The 23,549-nt window shown below is 42.6% G+C and overlaps 1 protein-coding gene across 1 annotated transcript in view; it reads right to left on the reverse strand.

The window, feature by feature from the left end:
• The window catches only part of PPM1H (protein phosphatase, Mg2+/Mn2+ dependent 1H), a gene marked incomplete at its 5' end in the record, with an annotated part of 269,728 nt that extends 267,140 nt beyond the window's left edge, over positions 1–2,588 (reverse strand). The window contains one exon of the mRNA XM_079714727.1: positions 2,344–2,588. Within this exon, the coding sequence (XP_079570853.1) occupies positions 2,344–2,588 (245 nt within the window). The remainder of the gene's footprint in view (positions 1–2,343) is intronic.
• Positions 2,589–23,549: the final 20,961 nt, after the last annotated feature.

The following is a 23,549-nucleotide window of genomic DNA, read 5'->3' on the forward strand; positions in this document are numbered from 1 at the left end:
TCTGAGCACCCCTCTGATCCCCACTCTGAGCAATCTTCCTATCAATTCCATCCCTCTAAGGTACATTCCAGAACAAAGAGAATTCCTCCTCCCAGTATATCCTGGGCAATATTACTGGTAGTGGCCTCTGACCATAAGCACAGTTCCTACTTGTCTGTCTCTCGCCTTCCCTATTTCAGCCATTTTGATCATTCAGGATGTATTTCTGCAGGAAGATAAACTATAGTCCAAAGTTTGAGGAAGTGGTACAGTACAACATCTGACAGAGGGAAGTGACAAGACAACATTTGTATACAGGTCTTTGCTTGAATTAACAAGTATGTACTACTTTTATATCTAGCTTTAATAATTAAACATCTTACAGTGGCCTTTCTAACCTACAACTGAACCTCCCTCGTGTCCTAGTCTAGGGTAAGATAAGCTTCTTAGAGATAAGGAAACTGACTACCCCTCCCACACGTCTCATTTCAGATTCCCTTATATTCTTTACAGCCCTTGGCACATCGTGTGCTTGTGATAGGATCCAAACATTTTGAAACGGGTTGTTTTTTTCCCCTTTCCTTTCCTTCCTGCTAACTGAGGTACTCCTTTTACGTGTCCAAGTAGCTTCCACATTCTGTGTTTTAAACATCTTTCTTCTTATCTCTCTGCCCTTCAGATAGGTGCCCTTGCCCTGGGGAACCCACTGGAGTGACAATGGGCCCTACACATTTAGGCTTTTGACAGGCACGAGGTCCCCCACCTACAGAATTGTAGGACAACGTATGCCTCCAAGTTGCCTTTGGCTTTGCAAAGGTCCAAATGGTCGTTTAAGCTTTTTTTTTTTTTTTTTCAATCGAGAAACAGTACTTGGTGTTTTGGCAGGCACTTTTCCCTCACACAGGTGTTTTTGCTTTGGCTTTCTCCTGAAACGTATAATGATATTTTCTACCTCCCCAACCTCACCGTTCTCTACCATGTTTTGCCTTTTATTATGTGTTAAATTTTATTGTTTAGCACCTATCACTCTCACTTCTGTGTCCTCACTGTTTTTTCACACTCCAGTCATCTATCCCCATTTATATATTTTTTCTATTTCAGCCGGTGGAGAAATGGTTGTATGATGAAAGGCAAAGGAAAAGAGAATTCGAGATACTACGAAGAGCGTCTCCCAAACCAAACCTTGCCCGGGAACCCGGAGCGTCGGGAACCAGGCCTGCTCGGGGGTATCCGGGCCACCAGAACAGGGTCAGCATCGAAGCGCCCCGGCGTCGGGAGAGCTGATTGGTTCCCCGATGAACCAATCAGCGGGCGAGGCTGTGCACTGGTAAGGGAGGGCCAAGATTATAGAGCGGATGGAGTTAAAGGAAAAGGGGCAGGTGTGCCAGGAACCAAGGGTTTGCGTGCACTTTTGCACACCCACCTGGTCATTATTAATCCCGGAACTCTGGTCTGCTAAATTCTACCTTCCGAGTTTCCCAGTTTCATAACGCTGAATAGGGGAAGAAACATTACCCTATCGTTCATAAGACGGTCATTAATGGTCAATGGAAGAGTAGCCGTACGGTTGGGGCAAGGCCATTAAAATCCTTCCTCTCTCCTTTCCCAGTTCCACTCCAGGTCGTGAACCTAACTCAACCGGTTCTTGAAATAGTAGATCACTCAAACTCTCGCTTAATCATCAAAACTGATTACCAAAATGCTATCATTAGACACCTGGAAGAAGTTTCCCCCTCCCCAAGAACTGGGGGAAACAGTATTGGCGTTTACTAAAGGCGCAGGGTTTTCCTACCTGCTAAAGGAGAAGCGAATGAGCTCTTAGGCTGAAATCAGAGAAACTGAGACCTCCTGAACTGTGCAACCAAGCACGGGGCCGCGGCCGCTTCCAGAGCTCGGAAAACCGCCCCACCCCCGCAAACCCTGGCGCAGGAACAGTTCCTCCAAGCTCTACCTCACAAACTTCACGCGGAGGCACAAAGATTTGGGGGAAATGGGAGCACAGATACCAGATTTCCCTTCTGTGTTTCAAACTTCAGCAGAGCTGTTCCACGCTCTTTCTTCCAAGTGTCACAGCCACCAGATTCACAGCCGCGTCCAGCCTTAGCTTTCCCACGGTCCAGCGCTGCCACCCACCCATCTACCACCCAAACCCGGGCTGGAGACGCCGCGCCCTTGGGGTTGGGGGAAAGGGGAGTGGGAGGAGAGAGAAATGGCCAGTGTCAGTAAAGAGGTGCCCGCCGAGGCCTGGACGCCAGCGGCCAGCGGAGGGCCCTGGGGCCGAGGAACAAGGAGAGAGGAGGGCTGGAAGCGTGCGGGGAAGGGCCGCGAGGAGAGCAGGGGCGCCGCCGGTGTCGCTGCACTCACTCTGCGTAGCCAGTGGCCCAGGGCAGCCGCCGGGTCTCCTTGAGAATGAGGATGGGGCGGGCAATGTGGTCGGCGCTGCACTCCACCTCGTCCTGAGACAGCCCCAGGAACTCGGGTCGCCCGTAGGGGAAGCGCAGGGGCAGGTCCGAGCCTCCGCAGCCGCCGCCGCCGTGCTCGGAGCCTGAGCTGCCAGCCATGATGCCGCCCATGAAATTGGCCACGGCAGATTTCACTCGAGTGAGCATATTACTCCGGCGCCCGGCAGCAGCTGTGCGAGCAGTGGGCGGCGGCTGGGGCCGGGCGAAGCGCAGCGCGGGGCATGCAGGCTGCGGCGGGCGCACGGGCAGCCGGGCCGGTGGGCGCGCCGCGCTGCTCCCAGAGCCTAGTGCTGCAAGGGGCCGAGCTCCGGCCTCCCGCGCTCCGTGCCGCCGCCGCCGCCCCCTCCCCCCGCTACACTTCCGCAATGGAGCGGCATGGAGCGGGCCGGCCGGACCGGAGGAGATGCCGCGCGCTCCGGGAGCGGCTGGGCGGCCGCAGCTTCAGCAGTTCCCTTCCTCGTCCGCTGCGCTCGACTCCTGCGTGAGCGGAACTGAGCCCACCCGGCGAGCCTGCGGAGCCGGCGCAGCTGCTGCCAAGGCTACCGCCGCCGTCGAGTCATGTGATAATACGGCTGCAAGGGCTCCAGCGGCTGCGGGGCCGTAGCTCAGCCCCTCCCCTGCCGGCCCGAGCGAGGCTCGCACCGGACCATGACCTGCTGGGGGAGGAGGAGCCAGGCCGGGTCTGTACCTGGCGGAGAGGATGGGGGCGCTGTGAGCTGGTGGCGGTACAGGTGTTAGGGGAGGTCACGTGGAGCCGGGCCTCCGGGAAAAGCCAGTTGAGGAATCCACTCGCGGAGAAACGCCGCCTACGCCTTCGAGAAAGCCAACTTCGGGAGCTGAAAGGGGAGACAGGTGGAATCCCGGTGGGACGGCTCCAAGTCCTGTAGTGGAAAGAGGAACACCTGGTGTGAGAGATTCAGGAGCTTTCAAGAAACAAAAAGCAACAACCTACAATGGTTGCACAAAAATCATTAAAAGTTTTTCTCTAGGCATTTCTAAAATTCCTTTTCTTTTTCTTTCATTACCACCACACACATCATTATCTAAGGAGCAGACCCTGTTTCGAACCCAGAATAAGCTTAATGGCGAAGAAAACAAAAGAGCTCTAAGAAATCAGAAGCAAGCACCATTTTACCTAGTACTTAACTGCTTAATAGATTTATACAAGCATTTTCCTTCAACATAGCAGCAAAACCAAAGTATCTTTGCAAAGCTGACCCTTGATACACTTAATGGAGCCTTTTGTTTTCTTAATTCGAAACATTGTTATGAAATTATCTAGGGGCACTTTAAAACTGAAGGAATTTAAATAGAACAAAGCAACTCAAATGCTAAAGTAAAAGTGAATAAATGTCTGCAAACGATAAAAGTTTGCATTGAACTTGTATTAAAACAAATGTTTGTGAAAAACCGATAAATGTGCTTCATTAGGGGGTAACATTTGTTAAATACCGGCTTAAAAATTGTTTTTCCGCAAGAGAGCTGTATCCTGTTAATGTTTACTTATTCTGTATCCTGTTCCTATGTTTACCTACCACGTTATTTGCCAGGATTCTGTGTTACTTGTGGAGTTAAACCCTGAATGGCTCACTTGGAATTCAGGAGGAAATACAGGCCCCCTTATGGGGGGGGCGGGGGGCATGGAGCAGCCCAGGTTTTGGATGGGAAGATAATTCGTTGAAGAGGAATTAGAATCCTGGCTTTTAGGGGAGGCCTGGGTAAACTTCACTGATCCCCCTTTATTCAGTATCTATAATATTTTTTAAGGCATTTTCCCCTTTGGCTTTTTCATGAATAGGTACTCTGGTTTACTATACACCAAATGGTTATGTAAAAAAAACAACATTCAACCTTTCAGTGAAATACCATTTCTGTCAATGAGTTCTTTTATTACTTTTCACAAAACAGAAATGTAATTTTATCTTGGTCCCCTTTCCCTAATTTTAAAATTGGGGGCAGGATTCTAAAAGATGCAAAATCTAAACAAGCCCAAAAAAGTCTTCTCAACCTTTGCTTTGTTAATTATAAACTGCTTCTGAATGGGAAATCTCAATATAGTGGTTAAACAACCAACCAACCACAAGCCCTGGCATCCACTGAGTCTCATAAAAATTTAGAATCGAGGGCTTCCCTGGTGGCGCAGTGGTTGAGAGTCCGCCTGCCGATGCAGGGGACACGGGTTCGTGCCCGGGTCCGGAAAGATCCCACATGCCGCGGAGCGGCATGCCCCGTGAGCCATGGCCGCTGAGCCTGCGCGTCCGGAGCCTGTGCTCCGCAACGGGAGAGGCCACAACCGTGAGAGGCCCACGTACCACAAAAAAAAAAAAAAAAAAAAAAAAAAAATTTAGAATCCCCTTCTCAAGCTTTTGTTGTAGAGCAATTACCTTTTAACAACATCCTATGGATACTTCAGTAACAAACGTCTACTGAGATGAACTTATCATGTTCTTCCCTTCATTTCACCTTAGGGCAAGGCTTTAGTATTTACTAGAAAAAGGATTTACTTTTCAATTTAGAAGTAGCACCGGGCTTCCCTGGTGGCGCAGTGGTTGAGAGCCCGCCTGCCGATGCAGGGGACACGGGTTCATGCCCTGGTTCACATGCCGCGGAGCGGCTGGGCCCGTGAGCCATGGCCGCTGAGCCTACTCGTCCGGAGCCTGTGCTCTGCAACGGGAGAGGCCACAACAGTGAGAGGCCCACGTACCACAAAAAAATAAAATAAATGGGGAATAAAGTCAATATTTTATAATATATGTAAATGGAGTGCAACCTTTAAAAATTGTATAAAATTTTTTTGGAATAAAGTCAGTATTTTGTAATATATGTAAATGGAGTGTAACCTTTAAAAATTGTATAAAAATTTTTTTTAAGTGTCCAGTTTCTGAAAGTCAAAGCAAGCCTGAGGAATTCTCAGATTGGGGACAAAAAGGGCACAACTTACTACAACGGTGTACGAATGTTAATTTCTTAGTTTTGATGTCAACATTAGGGGAAAACTGGGTGAAGTGTACATAGGAACAAAAAATTTAAAAATAATCAAGGAGATTTGGGTTTCAAGTAGAAAGTAAATGTTCATTTGGAAGTCAGGCCAGGAGAAGGATGAATAATGCCATTCCAGGACTCAACCCTCTCACAGCTGCAGGTTCATGCCTCCTTGTATTGTATCTAGCATCTATCTATGTCTTCCCATTAGATAGTGAAATCCTATAGGGCAAGACTATTCTTACTCATCTTGGCATTTCCAGCACTTAGCCTAATGCCTAACAAGTAATAGGGCTCAGGGCTCAGTTTATAAATTAATTCCTTTTTTTTTTTTTTGGCTGGGCCGTGGGGCATGCAGATCTTAGTTCCTTGACCAGGGATCATACCCATGCCCCCTACAGTAGAAGTGTGGAGTCCTAACCACTGGACTGCCAGGGAATTCCCAGTAAACTAATTCTTTAAAAAAAAAAAAAAATCCATTCAGAGAAGAATGTAACTTGTTGGAATGACCAAACTTATATTTATACCCTCAGTTTTCTTAACGATCTTAAGTTATCCCTTAAGGTCTGTCATACCTGTAAGCAGAACTTCCTTAACCTCTGATATCTGATAAGATAAGGCTTAGCTAACTTCAGTCAATATCCAGATTGGTAATAATATGGATGGGACTTCCCTGGCAGTCCAGTGATTAAGACTCCACACTTCCCTGCAGCAGGGCCATAATAATATCGCCATGTGGGTCTCTGCTTCACACAAAACTGGTAACCTGATATCAACCAGGATATAATATTAAAATAGTTAACATTAACTTGCTTTTGCTTCAGAAACAGTTTAGATTCCAGTTTCATATATAGTAATGTACTGGCTGAAAATCTTTGACCTCGTAAGAGGGATTTATTTATTTCTTCATAGTAAACAAAATCTTTTATTTATAAATAACAATTTCCTTATGAACCAAGAGATTTATAACTAATTTTTGAGTACAGTTATAGAGTCTCAGCAAATTTTACTACTACCAAGTACACACATTTTCTAGATCACAGACACCTAATTTCAGAATATCTGGTACATTCAACCAATGGATTACATCTGACTTTTTCTCTTACTTTCCCATTGGCCACTTTCTATAGACTATTCTATCCTATGCCCACATTGTCCTACTGAAACCACTGCTTTGTAACTGATTCGGGAATTGTATAAACCTGAATCCCTCTCACTTAATTCCTGGTCCCATAATACCTATTGTAGATTAGACTCTGAAATGTGCCGATTACCAGAATACTCATGTATAAAATGGAAAAAAATAATCATTCCAGTCTCATAGGGTAGCTGCAAGGATCAGTGAGAAAATAGTTATAAATATGATATAACTAATGTTGGCCCAGAGTTATCAACCTTTTCTACTTAAATCTATTTTTTCCTTAGGGACTAGTTTTTCATATTAAAATTTTAAACCATTTCCTTTTTTTGATTTTTACTTACAAAAAGGAAAATAGAAACACCTACCACATAGGATTATTTTGATGATTAAATGGAAAACACGGAAATTCCTAGTATTCTTCCTGATAGAGGGTGGATGGTTAATAAATGAATAATCTACATTACAATACTGACAGCACCCTGCCCTATGAGGGAAGGAAAGTTTACAGGCGTTTCCAGTGCTCTTCAACACTTTATAAGTTAAGCATTGTTAATCAACACTACCTGTTTACTATTGAGGAAACTGAAATTGGGGAAGGTAAATGACTTGTCTAAGACCACACAACTAGTAATGAAATAGGACCCAGTCCCACTGTGTACTTTCACATTCCATCAAATAGAAACTTTTCATTATGAAAGATTTTTTTCTTCCTTTTCCAAGTAAAGACCTGGTATTTTGGCTATCTTAAGGCTTTTGTAAATTTTCTATGGATTCAGAAATTTTAAAATTTCTTAGAAACCTCAGAATGTTATAAATATGATAATGTCATTTGGAAATTGTTCCAAATTCCAAACAAACTACTTTCCAGTTTTTTAGATAGAACTTGTTTCTAATTTGGGAGCTGCCTAAGTCATACTAAAGTTGTATGAAAATTCTAAATTCTATTATACTGAAATATCTTTTAAAAAATTATAATAGTACCTACCTGTTTTCAAGATTTCCCATGTTAACATCTCTTTTTAAGTGTGATCTAGCCTGCCATTCTCCTGCCATTTAAAAATACCTGGGCTTCCCTGGTGGCGCAGTGGTTGAGAGTCCGCCTGCCGATGCAGGGGACACGGGTTCGTGCTCCGGTCCGGGAGGATCCCACATACCGCGGAGCGGCTGGGCCCGTGAGCCATGGCCATTGAGCCTGCGCGTCCGGAGCCTGTGCTCTGCAACGGGAGAGGCCACAACAGTGAGAGGCCCGCGCACCGCAAAAAAAAAATAAAAATAAAAAATAAAATAAAATAAATAAAAATACCTGCTATCAGGATTAGTCTTCCAAGGCAATAGTGGTCTGAGTCAAGCAGCCAATGAAGATTGTTTACTCAATGGGAAAATTAGTTTTTGCTCAGAGAAGCGCACGTGGTTCACAAAAATTCAGAAATCAAGCAACTAAAGACAGCTTCTTAACTAAGAACTATAAACTCTCTCTCAAATTACTTTTTATTCTCTCAAAGGATCTGTTTTGTTCTATGCCAGTATATGTGACAGCTATTTAGAATGTCTTGAAATGCAGAGTTAGTTGCTTTGTCCTTTTTGTCATCAGTTGCATTTTCAAAGTAAAGAGAATTTTTATGCTTGTCTGTGAATATTTTTAGGGTCAGCTTTTCAAAACCAAAACAAAGTAGACTGTCATGGCAATAATCTCAGATTTTATTCAAAAGCAAGACCACCCACCCCAATTACTCTGGTTATCCCTTCATAATGAACATATCCTACTTTTACAAAATTTTTCCCTGTGTCTACTTCAGTGAATTTAAAAATTAATTTATTGTCTCAATTCTCTTCTAATTGTTTGGCTGTGGAAAATTGGTATATTAGATTGCACTGCCTGGACCAGCAACCAGAAGATCCCCTATAAACTTGTTAGAAAAGTAAATTCTCTGGCTCCATCCCACGTCTATTGAATCAGAACCTGTAGGGGTGGTACCCAACAATCTAGTTTAACAAGTCGTCCAGGAGATTCTGATAGAAACCATTTGAGAAACACTGGCATATGAGAAACTTGTGCTTAATGGACAGGCAGACATGGAAGTGAGGGAATATATCAAATAAGAAAATAAGCAGTGGCCCACGTGCTTTGACTCTAAATGGGTACAGAACAAGAATAGCCATGAATGAGACTCATAAACTAGTTCTATTCAGATACATATGAACTGCCCCTCTTTTCTGCTTGATTTCCATGGGCTCACGTTAGTGTAAAACCCCAAGTACATTTGTCTTGGGCAGATCTGTAAATTCTTCAGCATATGGGACACTGTAGAGAAAGAAGTAGGATTGACCATTTCCTCCTAATTATCTCCCAGGCTGCATTACCCAATATGCAGTCTGACTACACACATGTTTCTGTCATCTGCCAAGCAGGGGCAGAAAAAAAAAAAGTAATATATAAATATATTTATATAAATAAGTACATTTATATAAATATAGATTTTTATATAAATAAATATGTATAATATATATTTTTTAAATCTTCATTTTGGGTAATGTTTTTTAAAAGTACCAAAATGGTCATTATTAGAAAAAGCAAAACATTTTTGGCCTTCCTTATATCTTTTTATGACTTTGTACTGTTTTTAGTTTGATCGCTGGGACTAAGGCACTAGATATAATTTTTCAATGCCTGAGGTCTTATAGGGTTTTAATCTGGCTCAGAATTCTCCACTTGTGTATTTCCCAGGTACCTCAAAATAAACATATCATAAATAGAATTCATGACCATGACTCTCCTTCTCCTGAGACTATAGTGTCAGTTAATGACATCAGTATCCACCTACCCAATCTAGAAATCTGGGAGGGATCTTCTATTTCTTCCCTTTTGTCATCTTCCCATAACAGTCTGTCAACTAGTTTTGACCTGCCTTCCAAATACTTCCAAGTCTGTCTCCCGGTGACTGTTCCACAGTTACCAGTTTTGCTCAGATCTTCATTATTTATACTCAGACTTCTCAGCAGTTTCTTGCTGAGAAAGTGAGAGCGCCACTCTTCAGGTGGAGCTATCTTCCACACAACAGGAAAAAGGAGCTTTCTAAACAGAGCACCTGGTGATGTTATTTCCTTCCATTTTAAACTCTTCAATTGTCTATTTGGTTAAAAACCTCACCGTGAGCCGTTATGATTTGGTTCTGATTACCTTTCCAGACATAGGTTAAGCTTTCCTCCATTCCAACAATTCTGTGCTGCAGCCTTACTCATTACTTGTCATTTTTAGAATGTGGTGTTCTTTACCCCACCCTCTTCTCAGAACAGGCTGTTTCCTTTTGCCTGAAATGCTGCAAGCCTTTCCTCTGTCCCTCCCCCAGACACCCCATGGCTAGCTCCTAAATTTTTTTATATCCCTCACATCCTTTCAGCAGCTAAGAGCTTCCTTCTCTATATTCCCAAAGCACCTTTACATAAGTCTTTCCCTAATTGTAGCACATCACATTGTGTTAAAATTATCTGATTCCCACAATGTACGATAATTGAAAAACAAGGGGCTGTTTCTTTTTTCTCTTTGAATCTATAAGATGTACCGTACATTATATGTATTAAATACAGGTTAAATAAATAAATAAGTAAATAAACAACTATGGCAAAGAGGGAATGGCAACAGTAAGTCTCTCACTTTAAAGATCAAATTAGAGGGTTTTAGTAGTACTTTCTAGAATAAAAGAAGATGGAGGTAAAATTTTCATAAACCCAGGCCAGTATCTATAGCATCCTAATTTTGGTGTCCAGGGGTTACCAGATTTAATATAAATATCCTCAGTATACAAGTCAGATGATTCCATATGTTGAAAAGCATTTTATTTAATACATCTGGAAAATAAAACTGTGCCCTAAATTTGAATATAAATGTATTTTGAATGCCCCTATACTTAACACCTTTGGTATTTCTATTAAATTGTTTTAAAAAGTGTGGAAAAATTAATAAAAATCTCCATTAAAATAGAGTTGGGAGGCCAGACGGGGAAAGCCTCACACCCTATGATGATAGCTGACCCCAAGGGAAGAAGGACTTCCTCTTCTTGCCTGGCAAGAGCTCAGCCAATGAAAGACTGCCACAATTCAGCCAATGAAAAGCCACTATACTTCAGAACTCTCAATTCCTCCAATGGACTCTTTGTTTACTATAGCCTTCCCAACTTCCATTCCCCCTCTTTAAAAGAGTTCTCTTTCACTGGGGAAGGAGGAGGGGGAGGGGACAGCGACAACATTTCCATGTGACTTGCCATGGTTGCAGACCTGGAATTGCAATTCTTTGCTGATCTTGAATAAAACCATTTTTTGCTGAAGAAATAACTGGCAGTCTGTTTATTTTGGGTCAACATGAGAAATGTCTGTTACTGAATTTTCAATTTGAAATTCAGAATTAATTTTTTAAAATATATTTATTTATTTTTATTTATTTATTTTTGGCTGCATTGGGTCTGTTGCTGCATGCGGGCTTTCTCTAGTTGCGGCGAGTGGGAGCTACTCTTTTTTTTTTTTTTAACATCTTTATTGGAGTATAATTGCTTTACAATGTTGTGTTAGTTTCTGCTGTATAGCAAAGTGACTCAGCTATATGTATACATACAAGTGTGTATACACTTTGTGTGTGTATACACTTTGCTGTATAACAAAGTGACTCAGCTATATGTATATATACATCCCCATATCTCCTCCCTCTTGTGTCTCCCTCCCACCCTCCCTTTCCCACCACTCATAAAGCACCAAGCTGATCTCCCTGTGCTATGCGGCTGCTTCCCACTAGCTATCTATTTTACATTTGTTAGTGTATATATGTCAGTGCCACTCTCTCACTTTGTCCCAGCTTATCCTTCCCCCTCCCTGTGTCCTCAAGTCCATTCTCTATGTCTGCATCTTTTTTTTTTTTTTTTTTTTTTGGTGGTACGCGGGCCTCTCACTGTTGTGGCCTCTCCCGTTGCGGAGCACAGGCTCCAGACGCGCAGGCTCAGCGGCCATGGCTCACGGGCCCAGCCGCTCCGCGGCATGTGGGATCTTCCCAGACCGGGGCACGAACCCATGTCCCCTGCATCGGCAGGCAGACTCTCAACCATTGCGCCACCAGGGAAGCCCTATGTCTGCATCTTTATTCCTATCCTGACCCTAGGTTCTTCAGAACCTCTTTTTTTTTTTTTTTTAGATTCCATATATATGTGTTAGCATATTTATTTTTCTGTTTATTTTTCTCTTTCTGACTTACTTCACTCTGTATGACAGACTCTAAGTCTATCCACCTCACTTCAAATAACTCAACTTCGTTTCTTTTTATGGCTGGGTAATATTCCTTTGTATATATGTGCCACATCTTCTTTACCCATTCATCTGTCATGGACACTTAGGTCGCTTCCATGTCCTTGCTATTGGAAATAGAGCTGCAATGAACATTGTGGTACATGACTCTTTTCGAATTAATTTTCTCGGGGTATAATCCCAGTAGTGGGATTGCTGGGTCATATGGTAGTTCTATTTTTTGTTTTTTAAGGAAACTCCATACTGTTCTCCATTGTTGCTGTATCAATTTACATTCCCACCAAGAGTGCAAGAGGGTTCCGTTTTCTCCACACCCTCTCCAGCATTTATTGTTTGTAGATTTTTTGATGATGGCCATTCTGACTGGCATGAGGTGATACCTCATGGTAGTTTTGATTTGCATTTCTCTAATGGTTAGTGATGTTGAACATCCTTTCATGTGTTTGTTGGCAATCTGTATGTCTTCTCTGGAGAAATGTCTGTTTAGGTCTTCTGCCCATTTTTGGATTGGGTTGTTTGTTTGTTTGTTTGTTTGTTTTGCGATACGCGGGCCTCTCACTGTTGTGGCCTCTCCCGTTGCAGAGCACAGGCTCTGGACGTGCAGGCTCAGCGGCCATGGCTCACGGGCCCAGCCGCTCCGCGGGATGTGGGATCTTCCCGGACCGGGGCACGAGCCCGTGTTCCCTGCATCGGCAGACGGACTCTCAACCACTGCGCCACCAGGGAAGCCCAAGAGTGATATTTTTGTATCCTTGTGAAATCTCATTGTGAACTCTTTTTGGCAGAAAGAATGAGAAACCAGTATCCATCTTTGATTGCATAATGGAGGTTCAAGTCTTATTCCCCTTTTAAGGAGGAAGGGGTGGTTTCTTGGTATGTTTAGAGGCTACAAACAAGCTCTTAATTGCCTTTCACACAGGGACCTCTTAATGAAAATAAAAACTACCATTTATTAAATGTCTACTAGATGCCAGGCACACTGTAGGCATTTTAAGTATGCTATTCTAGAATATCTCAATGACACAAATTTCCAAATTACTCTACAAAGTTCCAGTAGCTAATACTGATGAGCCTCATTGCTGAAAAAAGCACAGTATTACAAGTACTCTGACACATACAAGCACTAATTGCTAATAAGCTTCTTCAGACTTGTCATCCTGCTACATTTAACAACAACCCAAGTTAGTTTTTTTAAAAACTAAGTTTTTTAACTGTCATGTTTTACAAACTTTGGTAATTTCTGAAAATATTTTTCTATTGTTTTCATGAACAATAGCAATACAATGGAAAAGAAGTATGTACTAGGAAAGAAAACATTGGTGGACAAGACAGTTAGAAACTATTGATGGATAGTATTCATGAAAAACCAAGATTAATTAAAATTGATTTTGGGGACTTCCCTGGTGGCACAGTGGTTAAGAATCCACCTGCCGATGCAGGGGACAAGAGTTTGAGCCCTGATCTGGGAAGAACCCACATGCCACGGAGCAACTAAGCCCATGTGCCACAACTACTGAGCCTGTGCTCTAGAGCCTGTGAGCCACAACTACAGAAGCCCATGCTCCTAGAGCCTGTGCTACGCAACAAGAGAAGCCACTGCAGCGAGAAGCCCTTGCACCACAAGGAAGAGTAGCTCCCCACAAAAACATTCAATGGAATAAGATAGAAAGCCCAGAGATAAACCTACACACATATGGTCACCTTATCTTTGATAAAGGAGGCAAGAATATACAATGGATAAAAGACAGTGTCTTCAATAAGTGGTGCTGGGCCTCCCTGGTGGCGCAGTGGTTGAGAGTCCGCCTGCCGATGCAGGGGATGCGGGTTCGTGCCCCGGTCTGGGAGGATCCCATATGCCGCGGAGCGGCTGGGCCCGTGAGCCATGGCTGCTGAGCCTGCGCATCCGGAGCCTGTGCTCCGCAATGGGAGAGGCCACAACAGTGAGAGGCCCGCGTACCACAAAAAAAAAAAAAAAAAAAAAAAAAAAAAAAAAAAAAAATAAGTGGTGCTGGGAAAACTGGACAGCTACATGTAAAAGAACAAAATTAGAACACTCCCTAACACCATACACAAAAATAAATTCAAAATGGATTAAAGACCTAAATGTAAGGCCAGGCACTATCAAACTCTTAGAGGAAAACATAGGCAGAACACTCTATGACATAAATCACAGCAACATCCTTTTTTCTTTTTTCTTTTTTCTTTTTTTGGCGGTACGTGGGCCTCTCACTGTTGTGGCCTCTCCCGTTGCGGAGCACAGGCTCCGGATGCGCAGGCCCATCGGCCATGGCTCACGGGCCTAGCCGCTCCGCTGCATGTGGGATCTTCCCGGACCGGGGCACAAACCCGTGTCCCCTGCATCGGCAGGCGGACTCTCAACCACTGCGCCACCAGGGAAGCCCAGCAACATCCTTTTAGACCCACCTCCTAGGGAAATGGAAATAAAAACAAAAATAAACAAATGGGACCTAATGAAACTTAAAAGCTTTTGCACAGCAAAGGAAACCATAAACAAGACGAAAAGACAATCCTCAGAATGGGAGAAGATATTTGCAAATGAAGCAACTGACAAAGGATTAATCTCCAAAATTTACAAACAGCTCATGCAGCTCAGTATCAAAAAAACAAACAACCCGGGCTTCCCTGGTGGCACAGTGGTTGAGAGTCCGCCTGCCGATGCAGGGGACACGGGTTCGTGCCCTGGTCTGGGGAAGATCCCACAAGCCGCGGCCGTGAGCCATGGCCGCTGAGCCTGCATGTCCGGAGCCTGTGCTCCGCAACGGGAGAGGCCACAACAGTGAGAGGCCCGCATAACGAAAAAAAAAATCACTCTTTTTTTTCCAGAAAGCAAAAGATAGAAAACTTTAAAATCCTCTGCTGACGTTCTCACTACCTTTCTTGCTTTTTGTTTGTTTGCTTGTTTTGTTTTTCATTCTGAACACATTCAGCATCATAGCAAGCTGGACACTAAAAATCTGAAAGTGAATGGGTTCATTATACTATGTCTCAGCTCCACATTTCAATTCAGCACCTGACATTATCTTTTTTTATTCCTGTCTCAACTACCTTGAGAAGCCTTTTAAACAAAGCAGTTAATTAACCTCCGTCTTTCTTCTTCATCTCACTTCATGAAAGGTGTTTTCTAGAAAGGAACTTAGAGAGACAAGGCAGACTTTCAGGTCTGAGTTAAGTCTATGAAGCAATGGGAGAAGTGGACTGCAATTCCCTTTTGAGGCGTCAGTGTTACTCCACTTGTTTTTTTGAAAGATTATAATTCCCTACTTGAACTAGATTCAAGTAGAAGTATAAATTTATTCATTCCAAAGACATATGTAAGTAATTTGGGGTTATATGTAACTATATATCTCTGATTTTTATCTCTTAGTATATGTTTTTGGGAATCAAAACACTCATTTTCAACCTTTCAGAAAAAAACATGTTCTCATTAGTGCAAGATCAGTACTTGGCAAAGTCAGTATTCCTCATCATACACAGTGTGGAAAGATGAAGGAATTTTGAAAAAAAAAATTTTTTTGCCCACATTTACTGATTTTTCAAATCAACAAACCCTAAGTACTGGATCTTTTAAGGACCCTTTTATCTGTAATTTTAAGGAATTCTTTTGAAAAGTCTACATGTAGTGCTAAGCCCATTGCGCCTCCTTTTACAAATTCTTCTATATTTTCCATTTATCAAGCAAGACTTTTTTCCCCATAATTTTAGAGAAAAAAGGATGAAGTTCTATGCTTCAAAAATTATGTTCTGATCATCCTCTGCATTAGAAAAGATCACCATTCTAATATTGTTTTTCTCACTCCACTCCTTCCTGGAGCTATTTTGTCCATTCTTTTTTGTCCTGTGGGATAGTGTAGGGTTTTTCCTTCCTTTCAGTGTTCTACTATTCCAGTTGCTGTCCCACCACTTTCATAGTAGAAGCATTTTTCTTTGGAAACACATATCTGCTTCTTTGTTTGTTTTAGCTTGGGGGTCTGTAAGAAAGACTCTACTGCTTCGTCAGCTGCCCAATTCCAGGGTTAGATTACAGGAGGATGGCAGACCATAATAGGCAGCAGTTAACTCTTCATGGCCATGTTCAAAGAAAGAGCATAAACCGCAACAGCCTGGCAAAAACTCTGCGTGGCGGATCAGTTTTTCTACAGAAACAAAACAAAGGCACTTCTGGCTAGGATATGTCATTTTCCTTGTTAGAAAAAAAAAAAATACGATGTTTGACCAAGGAAGATTGTATCACCCTCTTAAACAACCACTATGTTCCTTTGAATTGGCTACCACAAACATTTGTAATGTCAGAACACTCTGTAGAGGAATTACTGGTATGTGTAGTCTATTGGTAACAAGGAACAAAACATAATTTTAAATTGTAGAACATTTGGCTATGTTAAATTACAAAAAGCAATGCCTACAGAACACTGGGTTGTCTTATTGAAGTTTCCTGTCAATAACGAGATTAAACTAAATATGCATCAATGTTTTGGTCAAGTAGACAGTTGTGCCCATTTTTCTTTTTAAGGAAGAAATGTTAGGTTACTTGGAAAAATGTAGAACCTTAATGGAGGCTACAGTTGAAAACAAACAGACCCTATCACTGCTTTGGAGAAGGCCAGAAACAAAAGTTGTACAAGAAGCCAGGTTTACCTTCTATGCCTTCTTCCTAATTGTACCACTTCTATCCCCAGACACCATCTGAAATACTGTTTTGAACATCAGCCTTTCCCAGGCGTTTGCCCTCTCGTGGTTCTGTGATGATTCAGACGTTTGTCTCAAGTCTTCCTTCCTCTTTCCTCAAGTCCAGCCCTCTGAGTCTTGTGCCCTGATGATGAATTGGATTGCCAAATCTCTGCGCTTCTGGTCAGGAGAGAAAGTCATGAGCCACCTTTTCAGGCCTGAAAATATATATCCAGTATATATTTGAACAATAGTTTATAGTTGATCAACCACATCTCATAGATCATGATCAAAATGCAACCTTATTGCCATTTTACACAGTTCTTTAAAATTGATTAAGGATAGGGCTTCCCTGGTGGCGCAGTGGTTGAGAGTCCGCCTGCCGATGCAGGGGACACGGGTTCGTGCCCCGGTCCGGGAAGATCCCACATGCCGCGGAGCGGCTGGGCCCGTGAGCCATGGCCGCTGAGCCTGCGTGTCCAGAGCCTGTGCTCCGCAACCGGAGAGGCCACAACAGTGAAAGGCCCACATACTGAAAAAAAAAAAAAACAAATAAAAATGCTCTGCTCAATATTATGTAACAACCTAAATGGGAAAAGAATTTGAAAAAGAATAGATACATGTATATGTATAACTGAATCACTTTGCTGTACACCTGAAACTATCACAGCATTGTTAATCAGCTATAGTCCAATATAAAATAAAAAGTTTTAAAAAATGCTTTGCTGAAACCCATCAGAGAGTTGAGGTGTTTTGAGCACTAGCTGCCCTGGGCTCCTTGCTTGGCACCTGCAATAAACACTACACTTTCCTTCACCACAGCCCAGTGCCAGTAGATTGGCTTTACTGCACACAGGTGACCCAAGTTTGGTTTGGTAACAGATCCGCCTCAGCTTCTTTCTGCAAAAGATCTCAGTCCACTCCAGATGGCTCTGTTGGGCAAGACCCAGTACAACCCAAGCCACTGGTCCCTGAGAATGAAAACCTTTGCCCACAAAACTCTGGGAATATGGATGATGCTGCAACAGCGGTCCTCTCCTGTCTCCCTCACTAAGTAGTCAGCACCTTCTCTCACTGTCTACACTTCCCAGGTGGGACTCAGGCCCCTGTCCAGAACCACGTTAAGTTTCCTCATGTGTGAATCAGGCACTGGTACTCTGTGTCTCCAAATTTAGAGAACACAGCTTTCTGAGTGGTTGTCTCTAAGCTTGGGGTTAGAGGTTTATACTTGCCATTCAAGGTGGAAGGCTGGGTCAGGTCTCTCCAAAGTAAGCTCTTTACCAGTTCAAATCCTGCCCACTCCTAAATTCTTTATATGGTGTCCAATTGACTGAGGGGATCAAGGGTTGAGGAGTGATTTCTCAGGTTAATTTCTTTTGTAAATCTGCATATGGTGTCCATGGGGGGGTGTCTCAGTCTTTCTTTGGTACTCTGGTTATTGCCTCACTCAAACTGAATTAGAAAGAATCTCATTCTAATTTCTTGTTTCATTTACATTTAAATTTACTGGCAATAAGCAAATACAGGAGGGAAGTCTCTACCCTGTCAGGAGAGGTGCTGGGATTGAAACACACTCAGCAAGCAATTACCTATTCAATCTGGAAGTAAAGATGAGTTTGAAATAAAGGCAAAACCTTCAAGACTATGGCCATTATTCAACAAAAGGCATACATTTCCTCTTAATACACATGTAGTGAGTACACGTACATTAAGAAACCGTATTCGTCGTGGGCTTGGGATGGTAACTGCAACTCCACCTCCACCTCCTCAACTTTCATTAGATATTTATTTATTGATTCAACAAGTCAGGCATTATGCTAAGTGCTGGGGTATACCATGGTGAACTAAACAATCGTGCCCCCCATTTTCTAGAAGCTATAGGAAACTGAGTACGTTTTGGATTTTATCACATTCTCATCTTCTCCTTTCACTTAGAGAACTCTTAAGGGACTGAATGGGTTTTCACAAGGTTCTGACTTTTTTCCCCAACACACCCTTGCTTCTCCTCATATTCTGTTTTCTTTGGAACTATGATTCTCACACACTGGACTAACCCTGAAAATGATTATATTTTTATATTCTTTTCTTCACATCCTTGGGATTGTACTCGAAAAATACTCACTTTGGAATTAGATCTGGATTTGGAGACCAACTCTGCCATTTATTATTAGCTTTATGACTTGGAAACTTGCTTATTCTCTCTGAAGCTTGGCTTCTTCATCCACATGCAGGACTAATACAGTTCAGCCTAAGTTGTATTAACTGAGATGATGTCTTCAAAATGTTGACATGAAGTAGGTGTTCCCTAGGTGAATTCTTCTAGGATCTTCCTTTCTCTTCATCCTGTTTTTGAGGTACCTCTTCCAATTTGGGTATGGGACTGAGGTTTATAATTTTGTCCATGTTCTTAAAACTAAAAGTCATTCTTTGTATTTACCATTTAGAGCATGAGGTTATCCATTCTTGTTTTACACAGTAGAATAATGGCTATGTTTTTACTCACATTCTAGATAACGACTTAAATAACTATGTCACCTCGCGGACACAAACTAGGCTACTGTGCTTTTTCTTATCCATTTTCCTACTGTACCCCTTCTCCTGATTATTTATTTTGCATGCTTGTGAAGGCTCATAGATCTTTAGAGATCATTAACTTGCTTCTTAGAATGGAGCAAATAATATGCTTAGCTGTTAATCACAAAGTTAGTCCAGGATTTGTTCAACAAGCACCTCATGTGTGATAATTTGTGACCAATCATTGGCTAAGTGGTATTTCTTTTTTTTTTCTTTCTTTTTTTTTTTTTTTTTTTTGCGGTACGCGGGCCTCTCACTGTTGTGGCCTCTCCCGTTGTGGAGCACAGGCTCCGGACGCGCAGGCTCAACGGCCATGGCTCACGGGCCCAGCCGCTCCGCGGCATGTGGGATCTTCCCAGACCGGGGCACGAAGCCGCGTCCCCTGCATCGGCAGGCGGACTTTCAAGCACTGCGCCACCAGGGAAGCCCAAGAGAAAAGAAAAGCTTTATTGTGAGGTCCACTGGCAAGGAGACAGGAGGCAGGGCTCAAATCTGTCTCCCCAACAGCGAGGCGAGGTGGATAGATTAAGGGTTAGGGTTTTGGGGTGGTGAAGACGAGGGGAAAAAACGGCTGGCTGTGGAGTTTGAGGGAGTGATGGCTTCTTATGCGCAGATGCAAACAGGGCTTTATACTTCTTGGGTCGCAGGCGCAAGTTTGGGGGAGTTAACATGAAATATGCAATGGAAATTCGGGCTGTGACGTCAGAAGGTCACCCGTCGGACAAGGAAGTCTACTCTGCGCAGACTCCAATCAGCTATATTGGTTCCAACCGGTTTCAGTCAGTTCTGAAGTGTTATAAGCGGAGGTGATTCTACCAACCTGCTTCCTTTTCTGCTGTCCTGTAAGGTAAGCTTAAGAATTTGTTAGCAATGGGTTCTTTACCGCTATGGGGCACGGTTTCGGTATGCTATCACTTATATGTGGAATCTGTAAAAGCCAAATTCGTGGAAACAGAGGGTAGAATGGTGGTTATGGGGGGAGGGGCTTGGGGGGAGGAAATGGGGAGACGTTGGTCAAAAAGTACAAACTTCCAGATAGAAGATGAGTAAGTTCTCGGGATCTAACACACAGCATTATGATTAGAGTTAACAACAATTGTGTACTTGAAAGTTAAGTGAGTAGATCTGAAATGCCCCTCCTTTCTTCTCCTGCTGGAGGGGAAACCCCTTCTCCAGAGGACTCCCCTGTGTTGCTCTGGATACCTTGATAGCCTTCTGGAAACGCCTGCTGTAACCAGTGACAGAGGGTTTGCCAACTTTAAGTGGAAAAAGCTTGCCTTCTGGGCCGAGGACTTCCAGTGCTCCTTGTTACCACTTGTCATATTAAATATTCATTTTAAAACCTTTGTTTCTTATTACTTAGAAGCCCTTTCCTTATAGTTACTTTTAGCCCTCCCTGCCTAGTGTCCCATGGCACCTGAGGTTTTAAGCTGTCCACTTGGGACAAGATGATGCCTTTTGAGGATTAAAAAAAAAAAGCCAACTGCTTCATGTCTCTCAGGTGAATTAGAACTTGAAACATCCAGAACTGTGTCCTGTTCAGTCATTCGCAGATAATTGTCTTGTTTGGCTTTCCCAGCCCCCGGGGTTCCCAGGGCATGCCAGTGTAACGCCAGGGAGAGGACACAGAATGGAAGAAACCTGGCGGGGGGTGGGGGAATGTCTGTTTGGGGTAATTAATGTTGCAGTTGATTCAGGTTTCTGATGTGGTTTCTAGTCGGAAAGTGTAATTTGGAAGATGTCTGACACGAGAGTACTTGACTTCTAAAATTATACCTAATGTAGACGAAACACCATCAAACCTGTCAGAGGGGGATTTGACTTCCTAATGTAGGCACAACCTTAGATAAACAAACTCATTGCAGTACCTTTAGTACTGTACTCAACTCACTTTAGAGTCCCCCAGTTCCATTATATTTAATTATTTATTGAAACCTATCTGTGTACTTGACTCTGAACAGCCATAAATGAAGACCTAGGCCCTCCCCAGGGGGCCTCCCAAGCTAAATTCTGTTAATATCTTGATATTACTGGACAATGGATTGGCCTGTAGGTCTAAAAAATTCTCTGAAGTTTACATTAATTATGAAAACCTTAAAAAGTGATTCTTTTCTATTAGCCCTAAGCCAAAGTTAGGATCATTTGTTTCTTAAGTACCTAAATGGTTGATGTTAAAGCTCTTAGGTTATATTTCAGAGTGTTATTATATGGACAAATTTTTGCCTTATTGATTAATGATCAGATTAATGATGAAATGAAAGTTGCTTGCTTTCGCAAAGGACAAGCCCCATTAGTGGCTATGTCTCTACTTCCAATGTTTGCAGTAAACTGGGCCACAAAGGAAGTTTTGAACTGTGTGTCACTACTATAAAATAGATCATTCAAGACTCAAATTTTCCTCATTTTGGCTTAGAGTCTCATCACCTGCAAGCCACAGCATAGTCCTCTGGGGCTTTGCAACTTCAGCATCACCTGGGAACTGGTGCAAGCCAGCCCAGACCTGCTGAATCAGAATCTGTATTTTTAACAAGATCCCTAGGTGGTTTGAATGTAATTTCAAGTCTGAGAGACATTGCGTCTAGTCCATCAGCAACCTGGTAGAGCTGTAAGAGGTTAGAGGCCCAGAGGAATCAAGAAGTCTACCCAGTTACTAACAGGCAAGTAGCCAGTGGTAGATATATAGTCCATGCATTGCTGATATCTGTTTTAGTTGCTGGCCCAGCAGGTCATTCCCCTCCATTTCTGTAAGAGTCTCAGCACTGCCTCATTTGAGGAGGTACCAACTGTACCACCAGTCAGAGGAGACTTCCTCACACCTCTCCACCCTGCCCCCATTCACAGGGGATGTGACTTAAGGTGGGTCAATCAGCTTCTGTTGCTAGAGCTTGCTATCTTTAGTTGAGACCAAAAGGGATGCAAGCTGCTTGAGACTGAATTGCGTCATGGCAGCCCTGCAGAGAGAGACCCAGGAATTCCCTCCTGCTGCCCCAGGAGATGAGCTGGTTCCTGTGATGATGGATATTCAACACTGCCTTCTGTTCCACTCCTTAGAAATAATCGGTGTAAATTCTTTCTTTATAAGAAAGACGTACTCTTTTCAGAATTTCCAGGCCTAAACCCGTGTATGTATCTTTTATACAAATTGATTCGTCCCATAGATAATCTTCTGTATTTGTTTGTTCACTTAGTGTAGGCTGTAATTCCTTGTTGGGAGCCTTTGGGGCCAGTTGAGTTTAGGAGTTCAGAATCGTTTGGATTTTAGAGTAGTGATACAGTGCATATACCAAATATCACGTAACAGCTGGTGTAGTCTGAGGCAGTACCCCATAATTAAACACATTCCATTGTTTTGTGGTGGGAAGTGTGACTATTTGATCCATACCACGTGAGCCCAATTAAGACTTGACATATTTTCATGTCAAGACAGGTAAATACTTGCTGTCAAGTGAGTTTAGGACTGGTCAGGTTTTGACACCAGTTAAGTTTCAAAAAAACTTACAGTTTCTCGAGTGTTTTGGATTTTGGAATTGTGGATAAGAAATTGTAACACAGGTAATATATTTTGGAGATATGATTTCTAAATAGTACTTATGTACTTAGCTCAATCTTTTTCATGTCTGCAGAAGTATTCCACTGCATGAATGCAACATAATTTATTTAACCAGTTTTCTATTGATGGATGTTTGGGATTTTCTAATTTCTGCTCTTACGTAGAATGTTGCAGTGATTATCCTTCTGTGTTTGTTTTCATGTATATGTACAAATATGAAGCAATAATTTAAGTGTATGAACAGCCAATTTAAGGGAAAATGTTGCTCATTTTCTAGCTGCAACAGATTTCTCCTGTTGTTGAAAGACATTTATGTTGAAAATTCTAAATTTGATGGTGGAAAATATCCTGGAAAAATGGAAAGAGCTCAGCCTTGGGAGTCAGGACTCCCAAGTTTCAGATCAAGCCTCACCAGTTAACACGGCAGTGTCAGTTTTTGTGTGTGTGTGTAGTAGTTTCTCAGTCTATAAAACAGAGAACTGTAATATATGACTTCAAGCAAGATTGAGTTGCTACGTACAGGCACTGTTCAGAGTGCCTGAGAAATAGCAGAAATCCAAAACAGAGAGGCCCTGCTATCATGGAGCATACATTTTAATGAGAAAAACCAACAATAAACATTATGACAAAGTATTTAGTATGTTAGTGATAAGTAGTAAGGAAAACAATGAATAAAGCAGCAAAAGGTAATAGGACATGTCAGGAAGGGAGATTGAAACTTTAGACAGCATAGCCAGGGAAAGCTTCACAGAAAATATCTGCACAAAGCAGTCAAAGCAGAGGAAGCAGCAAATGCAAAGATGCTAAAGTGGAATTATGCCTGGAATGTTCACAAGTTCAAGATGGCCAGTGCAGTTGAAGAGGGCTTAGCAAGACGGGGATCAGAGAA

This window comes from Hyperoodon ampullatus (genome assembly GCF_949752795.1).
Source record: "Hyperoodon ampullatus genome assembly, chromosome: 11".
NCBI classification, from domain to species: domain Eukaryota; kingdom Metazoa; phylum Chordata; class Mammalia; order Artiodactyla; family Ziphiidae; genus Hyperoodon; species Hyperoodon ampullatus.